This window comes from Heliangelus exortis, chromosome 24 (assembly GCF_036169615.1).
Source record: "Heliangelus exortis chromosome 24, bHelExo1.hap1, whole genome shotgun sequence".
Classification (NCBI taxonomy): Eukaryota; Metazoa; Chordata; class Aves; order Apodiformes; family Trochilidae; genus Heliangelus; species Heliangelus exortis.
In genome coordinates, this window is record NC_092445.1 from 4,675,611 (window position 1) to 4,691,331 (window position 15,721).

The following is a 15,721-nucleotide window of genomic DNA, read 5'->3' on the forward strand; positions in this document are numbered from 1 at the left end:
AGTATTTTTAGTGAAGTACAGTTGTCCAAGGAAACAAGCCCTCACCTAAAATAGAGAAAATGAATAAGCAAACGGCTCTTTCATTTATTAATTTCCAAGTCTCTAATACAGAGACACTTCTCCGGGCAGATAGTCTGTTAGCACTGTATGAAAGGGACTCTGTTCTGCACATCCTCTCTGCACACAGGCCAGCAAAACCCTCTGGGCAGGCTCACTCAAGCTGTTACCCATGCACACTTACACTGGTTCTTAAGTCCTAGCCCCTCAGAAATAAATATGTTGTGGCAACGAGCTCCACAGGTTACACATTGTGTACAAGTTTTAATTGAAAGTTAAATAATTTAAGACATTTGTTTACAGGCAACAGTAGCGGTTGCTCACTCTGTACATTGCATTTATTAGACATCAACAAGGAAAAACAGAACATTTGGCACAAGAATGCCAATTTTTTTTTTTATTATTATTATTATTTTTGGACACATGAACACAAAATATCCCTGCAGGCTAAAAAAAATAAAATACATTGCAAGTTGTACACGACCAGCATCTTACCGCAACATGGGGCTGCTAACCCGCCCATAACAGTTTAGAAAGAGTACCTCGTATTGCTATAGACATACATCCAGTCCAAATTTAATAAAATACAATTTTAAACATTACAAGTCTAACAATATAGAAACCAAAAATTACATCATAAGTCAAAATGAACAAATGCAAACATTTTACATTGAAGTTTCAGCCTCTAGACATAGAAATATGAAAATGTCAATAGCAAGGTATAAGAAAACCTGTAAGTGATATTACAAGATCTTTCCTCCAATGCACAAGGAAAAAACCTTGTAGTTGAAACAGTATTGATACAATGCCCTCCAAACCCTGCCTTCCAAAAATGAAAGCAGAGTTACTCCCTTGCTATTGAGCAAGAAAAATCCTACAGCACATCCACAAAGGTAGTTTGGGGGGTGGGTTTTGTCAAACACTGGATCTGAACAGAGGTGCCCTTCCCCAGGGAAGGGCAAAGCTGCTGATGGAGGTTAAATAACTCTGAGGCTGGTGTCGGGGCAGGAGCCTGCACACCGTGCCTGGAGGATGCAGCTACAGGCACCACACGAAGCTGTGGGACTCACAACAATAAGCCAGGCTGTTCACAGGCTGCAGACAGGCTAACTAGTGATTGCCAGAGCTTGTTCAGAGTTCAGCTGGTCACAAAGCAAGCAGAACAGGTTTCAAAAAAATGAGATTTCTGCCTTTTTTTTTTTTTTTTTTTTAAATGTCAACCACCCCCTTCCCCAACTCTTTTAAACTTTGCTACATTTAAAATCTTCCACACCACATAGCTAAACAGTGGCCAACAGGCTTTATTTATATATAAAAAAAAAACAAAAACAAAAACAAAACCAACCCAAGAACCAGAAAAACAAACCCAAAACCCCAAAACAAAAACACCCTAAGAACTACATCTACAGAATGCACATCTTCCCATTGATTGACACATGCATCACGATTCAGTCAGTCCCAAGGGGTTAATCTGGATCACCTCCAGACTTGGACTCAGACCTGGGTAGGGCAGCACTGCCAAAGCTTCCATCTCCCCAACATCCTCAACTCCTGTGCTCTCCTGCCACAGCACTCTGCCCCCTGAGGGGTTTCTCTACAGTGCTGGAGGGGAGATGGAGGTCAGGCTCTCACCCTGCAGCTGGGGCCAGCCAAGGTCTGACAGTCCAGAGTTTAAATACTCAGTCCAGTCACAGGCAAACAAAGGAGAGGCTCTCTCTTCACTCAATCTGATCTAGGAGTGCTTGGCACTGTACAGCTAACTGGTAATAAAATTAAATATTTCTATTTTTTATGCACCCTTGAGTAAACCAGTCACATTTTCTCCTAGTGCACAAAACTCGAAATAGCAATCTTTGATCCTACAACCTAAAAAGGGTGCTCAGTTTCTTTTTCAAGGTGCCAAAGTTCTCCATGTGTGTTGGGTCAGAGTTCATGCTAAGAAGGGTTTTTTTGTGTTCTCCCTGAACGAGTACTGAGAAAAGCAGCCATCTAGCTGAAGCAGCGGTCAGTCTCCCACCCACGTCCTGATTTTATTACACAAGTGAGGTATTCTTTAAAAAAAAAAAAAATTAAAAAAAAACCTAAAAATAATGCTTTTTTTTTTTCCAATCTAAACCTGTCCACAGTACATGCCAGGAGCAGAGTTTGCTTCAGTCCTATTTTCAACACAAAATAAAATTTAAAAATCGAACTTAGTTTAATGAGACATACTACTTGAAAGAAGGTTGTAAAACTTTTTGAAGACTAAGTTCAGTGTACTCTGGTACAACTGAAAAAAACCCCAGCATTTAGAAATGTAAACTTTAATTTATTTACAAGCTTAAAGACTGAAGGAATCAGCATTTCATATTGCTGAAATTCTGAGGGGGCTGGTTCCTAAGCTTTGGAACAGCAGACAACTTAGCAGCAAACCCCACACGAGTATCAGAGACCACAGTGCAATTGTTGGACTTCTCAACTTTATCAAAAGAGTGGTGTTGGCTCTACTCAGGTTAGGAATAAGCTTTTAATCTGTGCTAACTCAGGTTAACACTAAGAGGAACCTCATCTGAAGGAACTGTGTTTGTGGATTCAAAGAGTACCCAGTGAAACCAAGACCCTCTTCTTTATTATAGGTTGCAGCTGCAAAAAGCCAAGCAGATTAAAAACCCCTAATTTTTAGTCTGGGACAGAATCAGATGAAGAGGCTCACCCTGGTTAAACATGCTGTTAAATGCAGTTGTGTGTGCAACCTAGATTCCCAGGGAAAAGAATTTTAAAATGCTGGTACAAGTCCTTAGGTTGCCTGTCACACAATACATTTAGACTGTACAGACTGGCAAGCCTTTCCTACACAGAACACCCAGTTTCCAAGCTTATAAAAAATGTTGTAGACAGGACACCAACAGTGAATATAAAACAGTTAAAAATAACCCTTAAAAAAAGCATGGAAGTGTGTCTTTTCCAATTAGTTTCAGGAACTGCCAAATTGTGTGTTCAGAAAACGACACGAGAATGTTGGTTCAACTCATGCACAATCCTCAGCTAGAAAATTACACTGTTGGGGGCTTAAAAAACAAATATTTATTGCCAAAGTTAAACCTTCTATGAGAAAAAAGTTGTAAAATCACTTAGATTTATCAAACCACACAGCAGCATAAAGTGGGCACTTTTGTAAAAGTTTGCAAAATACCTAAAAGCTAATTTTTTTTTTTGTTGTTTTTATAATTTTTAGAGGGGGAAATGATGGTTCAGTACTTGTTACGATACCATGGCAGCATTATTTGTAACCATTATAATTAAAATCTACTGACAGGCATCACTATCTGGTTATATTACACATTCACAGAACAAGAACCACCTATTTGAACTCGCAGTATAGTGCAATTGCTTTGCAGCCGAAGTCTGCAGAGATTAAAAAGATAATTAGTAAAACTGACAAAAAACTGCAATACCTGTGAAAGTTATGTCTGTTAAAAGGCATTTACAGTAGTGAAGTCTAAAATCTCCATTAAAAAATCTATGGCCCCACACGATAGAACAATTACATTTAACTGGAGTAAAACATTTTGCCATAATATGCATACTCACTAAGCAGTGCCTGGAGAGAGGGAATCAGTCGTCATGATAAGCTCATGGGATGAGAAGATAACTTAAAAATGACAGCTAGCAAAATATTCAATAGAAACCTTTCGTGCCAAGTCCTTTAAAAATTTCAGGATGATCGGCCTTTTGCGCTTTGAGGTAAAAATTCAGTCCAATGCATCAGAAAAGACAGTCTATGGATTTCTATGACATAAAACAAGGAAACAAATGGCTCAATTGTGTTGGTGCATCAGACATTGCTGTGAAGCACAGACTCAGTGCGACTGTTCAGAGCTGCTGGTAGTGGGCAGCCTGAAACAAACCGGGCCCTAGCTAGAGCAGTAGGCATTCAAACCAGTTCAGGACTGCACGGGTTGTTGGTTTTGCCTCATCTTCCCAGATGCTCTCAAGCAAAATACATCGTATGCTGAGTGTCGTGGTGGATCTGCACTGCCTTTGCCAGAGCCTGAGGATCACGGCCATTGCTCTGCCCCGACACGTGGCTGCCTTCAGCACTGTGAAAAGGCAGACAGAGAGCCATGAAGGGCCAAGCAGAGTGTGATTATCTGGCTAACCCAAGACAAGGCACACACAGTTCCTCACCTGTCGTGATCCTTGTCCACGAGATGGTACCTGGCCCTAAAGGCTACCAGCCTGGCATAGTAGGCAGGGGCTGGAATAGAGACCGACCGCGTACACCGGACATACGTGTGACACAGCTGGTATGTCAACAGCTGCAGCTCGTCAGCAGTGAAACAGTTGTCATCCCACAAGACCTGGTAGTGGGAGGGCCGGCTGGTTCCCTGCAAAGAACAGAGGAGCATCAGCTGGAGAGCATCACCCCAACCAGCAGTGGTACCCGAAGGTTGCACCTCCCGCCAGTGCAATGAGGGGAAACGGGCACCCAAGAGATGGGACCATGAGTCTGCCAAGGCTATGAACAGAAGCAATATTACCCACCAGGTCAGCTCTGATTTAATGTCCCACAGCCTGAGCAGAGCAGAGCTGCAAGGTTACCTGAATTCCTGCATGGCTACAGAGGTAAAAGTCAAATTCAGAAGGATGCGTGATCGTGCTGTCCACGGTAGTGCCTGCTGGTACGTTGCCGCTCTTGCCCACCTATTGTGGAAAGCTTATTATTAGCTCGTGGATTTTTTTGGAAGTGACCCAAAATACCTCCTAAGGTAGGCTCTACTTAAAGCTATTTGAGAATTTACTGCTCAAAAAGGTGCAAAAATATTAAAGTCATTTACACAGGAGGAATGAAAATGTTATCCGAGAGCTCATTTTCAGAAGCTTCACTGAATCCAATTGGTGTCAGAGAAAAACAAAACACTTGCCAGTACCATTAATTGCAGAGTAAGATAAAGCCTACACGAGTAATTCAGGATCTGAAAACACAGGGTTTTTTTTTAATAAATTTCATACCGTTTTCTGCACTCACATCCCAGGGATCTACAATTCTCAAGCAAAACTGAGATCAAGAACTTTCCTAAAATAGGCTCCTCATCTGGTGTGTGGATTTGTGGCAGAGACAGATCTTACAGATGCACAGAACAGGCAACAAACTGAACAATTAGTTCAGCTTACAGCTAGGAAGCCCTGACTATAAAAGCCAAGGCTACAGCACCAGAGACACAAATCCAGGGACACAAAACACGCCTACTCCAAAAGGGGCCAGGAACAAGCTGTTCCATCTGACCACTTGATCTACAGTAATAAAAAAGGGGAGGAACTGGTTATTTTGGTAGAGGAAGCGTGTTACTGAACAGAACTGCTCCTGCCTCATACAGATTAATTCAGTTTTCTTGGGCAAGATACATACAGCCCACTCAACCAAGCAATCTTACTTTCCTGTCGTCATCACCTCCTTCTTATGTAGTCAACATTACTTGCCCTTTCAGTTTTGTCAGCACAGAATAGTCTGGTGTGATGCCTTTTCTGCACAACAATGTAGGTTATTCCTGGTCTATAATCTTCTTCCAAACTAATACAGGCCTTCCGGATTGCTATCAGTTCTGGCCAAGCTACCTAGAAGTAGAAGATGTCACTATTAGGTGCTGAATTCAGTATGTACTATTTTCATTTTTTTTCACGTACAAACACCACTTTGTCAGGACCACGATCAGACAGGATAAGTGTACATCATGCTTGCCTGGGGAAACTTGATGAAACTGTTAATTGTCCCCATAACAAATGCAACCCACATAAATAAATATATTTTCCAAGGCCAACCCCTTCTCCCAAGAAATCACCGACAATAAGAACAACAACAAGAAATCACCAGACAATACCTGCTTCATCTGTCCTTCTGATACTCCCCCTCTGTAGTAAATGATCCTCGTGGGTTTGAAACGTGTGGATTTGTAAAACTGGATCAATAGTTCTCGCACCATGTTGGTCAGGTCCTGGATCACCTCCTGGCTGTAGAGCAGCTCCTGGGAGGTTTCCTGGCGGGAGGTCTGGACCCGCACAGTGGCACAGTACCGGCTGGGGTGCCCGTCCATGCTGCCCACCACTGCTGCTATGGAGGGCTTCTTCCCATCCCCAGCTGGAGGGTGAGTGACATCTGCGCCCAGAAAGATCACTGGCTGCTGGAATACTGAGGGCCTGTTGAATATGAATAAGCTTCATTAAAGAATAAATAATAAGAGTAAAAATGCACCAAAGGCGACTGAGGAAAGGAAAAAAAACCCTAAACCGCAGGTGAGGAAGGTAGATCCAAACCACTGCACTGAGCTGAAACCAGATCAATCTTTAAGGTTAAAGTTCTCTGCCTTGAGCATCCAGCGAGATCAGAAAAGGAGAAGAAAGGACTAAAGGCAAAGTTACAAGCAGTTACCACAGGCCACTCTTCCTCTCTGCTTTTTCTTTCAATTTGGAAGGACACCCAGTATGCTTAAGGAGGTGGGAAGAGGAAAAAGTAGACTGAGTGAACCTATAGACTTGAAAAAAAGTGACATTAGAAAAAAAAGCCTTTGTGAGTTTGTTTTCACACTCAACTGGACAGCTCTACATGAGATGTTCCCCAGCACAGGGCTCAGTAAGCAGAACCTGGACACAGAAGTATCCTTCTCTGACCGCTCCAGACTGTGGCTGTTCCTAAACTCCATCATATTTTGAAAGGCATCATTTCAGCAAACAAAACTGCACTGTTTTGGCATGACAACCCAGACCCCAAAGGAGAGCTTTGGATTTAAACTCACCTTTGATGAGGTACAAGGACGTTGTTGATTCCTCCAAGCTTTGCATTTATCTTCAGACACAGGTTGGAGAGCGTTTGTGGTGAGGTTTTTACCACGTTCTTTACTTGAACACACTGAGTGGCCATGCCTAGGAGAGTGTCACCAACCCTCTTCACTTCAGCTGTGAGAGAAAAATAGGTTAGTGGTTCCAATTACCTGAGCATTCAGTAGAGCCATCTGTTTCCCATTTTTTTTTTTCTTTCCCCAAATGTCATTGTAATTCAGATCCTTAAAAGTTCACTGAGGTTTAGTTTATTCTTTGGTAACATACAAATACTCCAATCTCCAAAACCCCATTTAAATAGAATATATTTTCCTGCTCTGCCTCCTTCCCTCCACTGAAACTCACAAGATGCCCACTTGCTGCACAACCAATTTACAGCCTCTTCTGCCTACCATACACAGGAGTCTTTCCAGGGAGAATCACCACGATCAGCTGCAGACCCACATAAGTCAGTTTTAAGTGTTTGAACATGGGCTCCACGCTGTCTGCCCCCTGGGCATATTTGCAGAAGCAGGGCTGGCCTTGGATGGGCATCCCTGCATCCTTGGAGATCTTGCGTAGCTGGTCAGTAAAACTCCTGTAAGTGGAGCAGAAAGGGATTTGGTCTGGGCTGTCTCACTGTGCTTCAAGTTGCTGTTCATTTAATCAGCAAAATTCAAACTGTTTCAACCCTTTCGCAGCACTTCCAATCTGACACAACAGTAACTATTTTTTTTTTACCAATTTTATCACTGTCTATAACTGACAGCAGGATTCTAATCCCACGTGAGGACACTCCACAGCCTGTTTCTGTAATTTTAGAAGCCTTGGGGAAAGAAACATACACTTGTATTGCACATCCTGAGGCAGATTTCCAAACTAATACTGATGCTCTGGTAGATTTCTTACTAATCCAAACTTATCTGATCATTACTGCAGCTCTGAGTTTTGCCAAACATTCCAATGGTCCACATAACCTCTTGTCTTTAGGATTCCATGCAGTAATTTAAAGGACAGGGGAAAAAAAAAAACAGGTGGCATATGCTACCTTGGAGGTAGTAAAACTTAAGAAAATAATTAATGTTTTAGACACTGCAGAACCATTAACTCCTCTTTATACTATTAGATGCATTAAAATCAACTTATACTGCATATCACCTTTCATAAAATAAATCTTGAAATAGGTATCCTGAATAAATATGAAAATACTTACTTTAGCAAGTCTTCCCTGCATTGTTTTTGAGGAGCAAAACAGGCAACAGCCCAAACTTTAATCTCAATGCCAGCATAGAACTGTTTCCCTCTCATGTCCCACACGCCTTGGTTTGGTGTGGCCACAGTCTTGTTCTAGGTAAAAACCAAAGATAAATTAAAAATAAAACAGTGCTTTGTTTTTACTGTAGCCAAACAGTGCTCAAAGGAAGCTTTTTGAGAAGATACAGGAAGCACACTGAATTCAAATAACCTCAGGACAAGGAATTGAACAAGGCATGGAAAACTCACCCTGCCTCCATATTGCAGCATTGGTGCTGGCAAAACTCTGCCTGTCAACTCAGTCATTTCATTATGGACAACAATACCAAACTCCTTCAGATAGGGATCAGGTCCACCAACCATGCTGTTACTTTTCACCTGGCAACAAGAAAAGGATTTATCTAACTACACCTGATGCTCTGGGTGGCTGTGTCCTCTTTGCCACGTAGCAGCTTTCTGTTTAAAAGGACTCGTGTAAAGAAGCCTGATTCTTGAACTTCTGCAGCTCTTGGTCATTCTGCTGATCACTAGGTATGCTACAATGCCTCTGGAAAATCCATCAGAAGTGACACCCAGGGACTGCTGAGCTAGAAAGAACACTCACAAGTCTGCTGATCTCCTCCTGTCTGTCTGGTGCAGACCTTGCAGTTGCTTTGATCATGGTGGATGTCTGATTGTCTGTGAGCTTCTTGATGCACCTCTGCCCTGCCACGATGTTGCACACCTGCAGGGAAGAGGAGAGGTGCTGTGAGACCCTTCCACAGAGGATAAACCACAGTGCAAGTGGAAGTTTGGTTCTTACCTCAAGGGGTAAGTATGTGTGTTTCTGTTCCTGGCCTACTTGGAGACAGGGAAGGTGAGGATATTTGAGCTGCAGACTGTACTTCTGCTTAAAATACTGAGCTACTGTGCACTCCATAGCCTGCCCATTTTCCAGCTGCAGAGGAAACCTATGAAGGACATTTGTTCTGGTTAGACTTGATTTTAATTTTTTTTTTTTTTCAAAGGAAAAAAGTGTATGGAAAAATCTATTCCAGACTAGAAATGCAGGAAACATTTTCCTTAGCTACCAGATGTCTTCTTTATGAAAAGATTTTATATATTATTACATACTGATTTTTTACTAGCTATTTTAAAAATTGTGGCCTCTGACAAGTATTTTTAAAAATCAGGACACAGCTTCAACTTTCCTGTGTTGAAGGAAGTAAAGCAGTGGTCTAAACCCACACTATTGCTCTGCCCCATTGGAGCTAAACATTCTTGTAAGTTTTACAGCTGCTTCAGCTCCAGAATCAACTGTTTATGCATGAACAACACACTCAGTACATCCATTAGGTTCAATATTTATAATATTGTCAGAAAGTGCTCGTGTACATACGTCTGATGACTGGCTGGCCTCCGAGTGACATTGCAGACTCTGTATTTTCTCTTCATCTGGCCACAATGGGTAACCTCTACTTTTAGACCTGAAAACCCAACACAAAAGTCATTTAAATAAATTCAGCCACCGTTGAGGAGTGCAAAAAGGAACAATCCAGCTTCCCAAGAAGCTTGCAGAGTTTCATTACAATGTAACACAAGCAGGTTTGGAGCATTTTGCTGCAGCAGCTTTAGAACGAGCCTTTACCTCTGATTTCTTTGGTAAATTTGACACGCTGGGAGTCTGTAAGAGGCTTGGTTTGTTCATTGATGTTCTGAATGTCCAAGACCTCACACATGAACTCAATGATAGGCTGGGCACGATAGAAAGCAGTTGCTGACACTAAGATAAACCAAAGAGGAAGTGTAATTTATAAGCAGCAAGAATTCTGTTACATGAGTGAGACAGAACTTCCTACTTACCATCAATGTTGAGCATCATGTTCCACATGGCAGGCCTGACTGACTGGTGAAAACCAAACCAGACCTCCCTGCCACCACCCAGAGGGTGGTAATAACCTTCAGGGGGGGAGAAGAAGGAGCGACCCACAGGAGTGTACCTGAAATCAGTAAGAATATTAATACTTTGATTGTTTCTTTCCAATACAGCTTTTTACATTCGTGCTTACAGTGTTTAGAAGTACAGCAAGTTTCTACAGTATGTTAGATCTGTTAGAGCTAACTTAGGGCAAGAATACACAGCCTGTCCTGACAGTGCAGCTGGAAAGGCTACAGCAAATTCCTGTTAGAAACATGACCAGCAGATGCAGGTCCTGGGTTCAGATCACATTTCCCTATTCTAGTGCAAATTTGTAAGGCAGGGGTTGAATTACACAACTGCATCCCTCAGCCCTTCTCCTGTCAGTGAGTGTAATGGCAGCAGAATAGGAGCAAGTAATAATTAATACAATTAATCTGTTCAGACAGATACAAACTGAAGCCAGTCAGGAAGGCACCAAAGGTACCCACCTCATGGAGGGAAGGTGCCGTGTGATTACATCAAGTGCCTGCACAGAATCTTCAGGAACTTCATTCAGGTGCCCTGCCAGAGCTTCCAGCAGCAGCTGGAGGCTGACGACTGACACCCACTGAATGGACACCTTAAATGTCTGGTCCTTCCCTTCTCCTGGAAGTGTCACCTCCATATCCACCTGACAGAGTCAGAACAGAATTAAGCACAAGCTTTTGTTATGGACTGCAGGCTATGACAACACTAATCAACATTACCTTCTTCTAGGTATCCTCTCAGATTAGTGTTTTAAAATGTTAAAATATTACAGATGGCTTCCTTAGGATTTTGAAAGCTTGTAATTTAGTCATCTCAGAAAATGCACGAAGGTATCTTTAAGTGTAAATTTTAAGCAGTAATTAGTATGGTGACATCAAAGCTCTGGAGAACTGTGAGTCAGTTTTATTAAGTCAGCCAATTAATTTCAAGATGTCTTGCAAACCAAACGAGAAGGAAAGAAAACCTTCAGGTCAAAAAGAAGCTCACTGGGAAACACAGAGCTCAGAGTTCTGGCAGAGGACTTGAGATTATTCTCACAAACCACCAGCCCCAAAATGTGAACTCATTTTATGTTTTGCTCCTGGAACTGTATTAACCAGATCCCCGGGGGAAGAGCAGACAGGTTATGTTTGTCATGAGTTAGCAGAGATCCTGATCAGGCAGTGCCAGGATGGGGAGCACAGCCCAGAACACAAAGGGCTGGTGCAGCCCATCCAGTTGTTCTCACAGAACAGGACATATCTCAGCAGTGCAGCCAGGCCAAACCAGCACACTTGTCATCTACAGCTACTTTATCAATTAGCAACAGAACAAGGGTTAGAACAGAGAAAAAGGAAGCTAACATCAGAGTGAAAAAAAAAACAATAATCTACTTGCAGCTGAAAGAGCACAACATACTAGCTTACTGTCAGATTCTCCAACTGAAGAGGTGGGAATTAGAAACCCAAAGAAGACAAACAGCAGTAAAACACCAGGGAGTTCCCAGCCATCCCTGACCGGTGCTGCCTGTCTTCTCCAAATCTACACTAGTACATCTGACAGCCTTCTGGGTTTTCAAGTGACACTGTAACAGTTTCCCACAGAAACTTACAACTGTTCAGAATAACACTTACTCTGTCCCTGCCAATCGGGAGCGGGTGGGCAGTGTACATGTTGCGTTTCCCATCGTACCCGGGCTGCCGATCACCAAAGATCTGCATCTTGAAGTGCCTCACCATGGTATCCACCACCTCCCTACACAGGGATTCATGGAGTTAGGTTGGAGAACAGAACATCCAGCAAGTCTTAGAAACAGTCTGATTTAAAGTTTAAACAGTTTAAAATTCTGGAATTTAAGAAAACTGGATTAATAGTTTCAAATTCCTTTTTTAATGTTTCCTGAAATGAGGAGGAGAAGCAGCAATGCAGTGCAGCATATGTGAGTCAACCCCAGGAGTTAAAACAGTCACCTCCAGATTAAGATACCCAAGTGTCACCTTACAGGTGTCTATAGGCAAGGCAGGTATCCAGACTCCAGGCCAATTGCAAAACATCTTAATAATAATGAGAATATTACATGCCAGTTCTCTGAGAAGCAGCTGCTAAGCACAGCAGACTGCCTGGCAGCAGATGAAGAATTTCCAGGTTACAGAGCTTTCCTAAATTGAGGTGTACACACTTCCAGATTTTATTTGTTCCTGACCAACACATACCTGTTGACTCTTCGGGGGCGTTTCTCAGGTTTGATATCTACATCATAGTGGTAAACATCAATCTTGGGGATCTGAACCTGGAAATGGTTGGCTAGGAGGCGGATGGGTTTCCCAACAGTTCCCAGGCCTGGGCGTCGGGGTGGCTGGAAGAGGCTTGCTGGGGGCCCTGGGGAAGGCAGATAAATATGCATGAGATGTAATCCATCACTCAGTGCAGGAGCCTCTCAGGTGTACTGCAGCTGAAACATCTTTCTGACAGGCCAGGAAGAAATCTCAAGTAGCTTTCTGAGGTTGCAAATGGAGGTGTTCCAAGTGGCTCAGCCTTCCAGCTGCTCAGAACTTCCAGGTAAAAATATGTGTTCCCTAAAGCATGGGTAAGGTAGGGCCATAACTCATTCTCACGATTTTAGTGACATTTATTCTTTATTCATGACTTTAGTTATGAACTTCACAGAGTTCTGGAGATGGAGTGCCACCATTTACATATTATGTGTTTTTATTTAACATAAAGCTAAGTACATTCCTACCACCACTTCTAGAACCCACCAGCAGCCACACAAGCCATATTTTTTTCCTTGTTTTCACTACAGACTCAAAGTTCAGGTGTTAATGACTGCCATTCTTGGCAAGCTTAGTATCCACATGCCCAGTTTTTCTCTGAAAACGTATATTACCTGGCAATGGGTAGGGAACATTTTTATTCTAAACTCAAAACATACTTTCATGTTGGATCCAAGCTAAAACAGTTTTGTTGTCTGAAAACATCACTTCTGTTAATAGTGAAATACTTTCCCCCTAGAGCACAATTTCATCCAGTTCAAAATCCCAGTACAAAGAAAGGAGCAGTGAAAGGCTTAGACTTTCTTCTAAAAGGAAAAGGGGAAAACACAAAGACAGGTACAGACTTACTGGATAACTCATTTGAACAAAAGTAAGAGCTTCAGCAACAGTTCTAACAAGGAAATGAGAGGCTCAAAAACAATACTCACATTCAAGGTAGTTACTAGTTAAGTCTTTAGTTAACTTCCCCAAAGTGTTAAGATCCAAGTGACCATGTTAACAAGATTAAACAGTCTGGTTTTGAAACCTCTCACAGCCCCAGCTGACACTGCACATAAAGCACATTGAAGTATTTTCATGGCACTGTCTACATCTGCCAACACTGAGTGATATCAAAGTTCTTTTCCCCCATTGTAGAGCAGCAAAAGAGGGGGGGGGAAAAGTATTACAGGAATAAATCACTCAGTATCAGGGTGGCTGTGGGGGCCACAGAATCCCAGGTGACACAGCCCTGGCTCTGCACCTGCCAGATAACTGTGACCCTCCAGGAGCCCAGTGCTGGAGTGAGACCAATTGTGAGGTCCAGTCACTACTTTAAAAACCTTCAGCTGCCTTGACAGGCATGAATCATCAAGGGCAATCAAAGTTTGCTGTGCTTATTTGGATACGAGAGAGATGATCCATTAATCCCGTGCTAATTAGACGGAAGTAAGTGCAAGCACTGACCTCCTGCAAGAGATTAAATGACAACTATATTTACCCATTTTCCTCCCTCAGTATTGACAAGCTCTGCACACAGGCACGGCCACGCTGACCTCACTCACTTTTGATCAAAGGAGGTAACTTTCATTTTCTCTTTTCTAAAAGTTATTTCTCAAAGGATTACAGTGAGGAAGCCCAGAACTGTTTTCCCATTTGAATGAAGCCAGGCTGCCTGGTTGATTTCACCAGGATTTTTACCTGACTGGCCTGCCTAGAGTTATGTGAGCTGTTGTTCTTGTAACTTCCCCTACTCTGTGTCAGTTCCACACAGGGCACCCTCAGCCAAGACTCTCCAGACAGGAAGCACAAAACTAAAAGAGGATCCACTTGTATGGCTGGGAGCCAGAAGGAACCAGCTACAGCTGACTCTACAGGTCAGGCCCCCACTACCTCCAAACCTGGGATCCCCTGGAAGCACCTCTTGGTGTCAATAAACATTTCCTATCAGACCAAAATTAAGGCAGCTTCGACTGCAGCAACAGTTTGAATGGGAACTTGCTGGATGAGATGTGCAGACCACTTAGGTCAAGAAACACATCTTGCAGACATTTGACAGAAGAATAACCATGGAATGACACGAGCCGGAAAACACCATATGCAACACAGCACCAATATTAACCAAACTTCGTTAAAAAATAAAAATTTAACAAAGTATCACCTTAAATTATTAATTGCCGCGTCCGTCCCCCCCACGAGAGACCCCCGGGATCTCCCGTTTCCCCGCTGCCCCCGGCACAGCCCTGCCCGGGCACACGCACCCGAACCTCCCCGCAAAGTTGCCGACCTGCCGCAGCTCCTCTTTACCGGGGAGAGCCCGGTGCTGCCGAGCCCGCCCGCCTGTCAGCCCGCCGGCCTCTGCGGGGTCACCGGGGCTCGCCGGGCCCGGCCTGCGGCGCACACCGGACCGCTCGCCCCAGGCCGCGGCTGCCGGCCCGGCCCTGAACGCCGGAGAACGGCGGGGGCAGCCCCGGGCCCGCCGCCTCCCTCCCCCCTCTCCCCGCTGACAGGGCCCCGCCGGGCCCGCGCCTGACAGGGCCGGCGCTGACCGCGACCCTCCAGGCCTCGGCCGGCCGGGCCCCCGCACCGCCCCCTCCGCGTCCCCGCGCCTCTTACCGGGTCCCAGAGCTTCCATGGCGGCGGCGGTGGCCTCGCTGCGGTCCCCCCCGGCCCCGACGACCGCCCCGGGCCCCGCCGCCGGCCCCGCCGCCGCCGCGTAGCGCTTGATCTCGGGAATATTGGCTGCGGGGTGGGGGCCCGGCGCAGGAACGGGGGAGCGGCGGCGGCGGCGGGGCGGAGGAGGAAGGGGGACGGGGCGGGGGGGTGCGGACGGGGATCGGTCCCCGAGCGGTGCCGCAAACAATCCCCCCGCTGCGCCGCCGAGACCCGCACCGAGCCCGCGCGCGCCCCCGCCGCCAGCACGCGCCGGCTCCCCTCGCGCGCGCGCGCGTCCCCGCCGAGGAGGAGGAGGCCCCGCCCCCTCCGCGCTGCCCGGCCACGCACGCGCACCCCTCCCTCCTCCTCCTCCTCCTCCCTCTGTCGGGAGCGCGCACGCCGCCCGCACCCGTGCCAGGCCCCGCACGGCCCCGCGCCTCAACAGGTGGTGCCGGGAACGCGTTCCCGCGCCTCAGGAGCCGCCTGAAGGGGCGGCCCAGCCCTGAGCCCCCCCCCCCTTCCCCGGAGCCCAGAGCCGCCCTCGTGGCTCATCAGGACCCGCAACACTCCCGCAGGCCCCGGAGAGCGGCTCGGCGGGTGACGGCCCCGGCTGCGCCCCGAAACGGGGAACGGTCCCCGGCACAGCTCGTTCCCTCAGCGGCTCTCACCCCACAGAACACGCACAGAGACCTCAGCGCCTCTGTGAAACGCGGGGCGCCTCAGGGATGGCACCGGGCCCAGCACGGCCCCAGAGCCTTTCTGGGGGCACCAGGTGGCCCCGGTTTGGCTTGCAAGGGCCAGGGAT

At 45.4% G+C, this 15,721-nt stretch overlaps 2 protein-coding genes across 4 annotated transcripts in view; one reads left to right on the forward strand and one right to left on the reverse strand.

The window, feature by feature from the left end:
* Window positions 1–15,721, forward strand: part of PSMB2 (proteasome 20S subunit beta 2) — a 200,207-nt gene that overhangs the window by 122,085 nt on the left and 62,401 nt on the right. The window lies entirely within an intron of this gene.
* On the reverse strand, window positions 294–15,209 carry LOC139807093 (protein argonaute-4). 3 transcript variants are annotated; one of them, XM_071767613.1, is made up of 18 exons: window positions 14,878–15,209; window positions 12,223–12,388; window positions 11,644–11,764; window positions 10,492–10,673; window positions 9,946–10,082; window positions 9,731–9,865; window positions 9,482–9,569; window positions 8,906–9,053; window positions 8,708–8,827; window positions 8,353–8,481; window positions 8,063–8,196; window positions 7,263–7,447; window positions 6,828–6,987; window positions 5,916–6,249; window positions 5,518–5,652; window positions 4,639–4,740; window positions 4,225–4,424; window positions 294–4,136 (listed from the first exon to the last, which is right to left on the reverse strand). In XM_071767613.1, exons 1-18 carry the CDS (start codon window positions 14,894–14,896, stop codon window positions 4,028–4,030), a joined length of 2,604 nt encoding a protein of 867 aa, XP_071623714.1. In that variant the 5' UTR covers window positions 14,897–15,209; the 3' UTR covers window positions 294–4,027. The 3 variants fall into 3 exon arrangements, with proteins under 3 accessions (XP_071623714.1, XP_071623715.1, XP_071623716.1); XM_071767614.1 differs by having other exon boundaries at window positions 5,916–6,231; window positions 14,878–15,208; XM_071767615.1 differs by lacking the exons at window positions 10,492–10,673; window positions 14,878–15,209 and having other exon boundaries at window positions 12,223–12,361.

What these genes read in the sequence shown, in the direction of transcription:
- LOC139807093 (XM_071767613.1), bottom strand. An exon ending in CATGATGCTCAACATTGATG is followed by an intron (nt 9,866 to 9,945) that starts GTAAGTAGGAAG and finishes GGTTTATCTTAG; the next exon opens with TGTCAGCAACTGCTTTCTAT. An exon ending in TGCTGCAATATGGAGGCAGG is followed by an intron (nt 8,197 to 8,352) that starts GTGAGTTTTCCA and finishes GTTTTTACCTAG; the next exon opens with AACAAGACTGTGGCCACACC.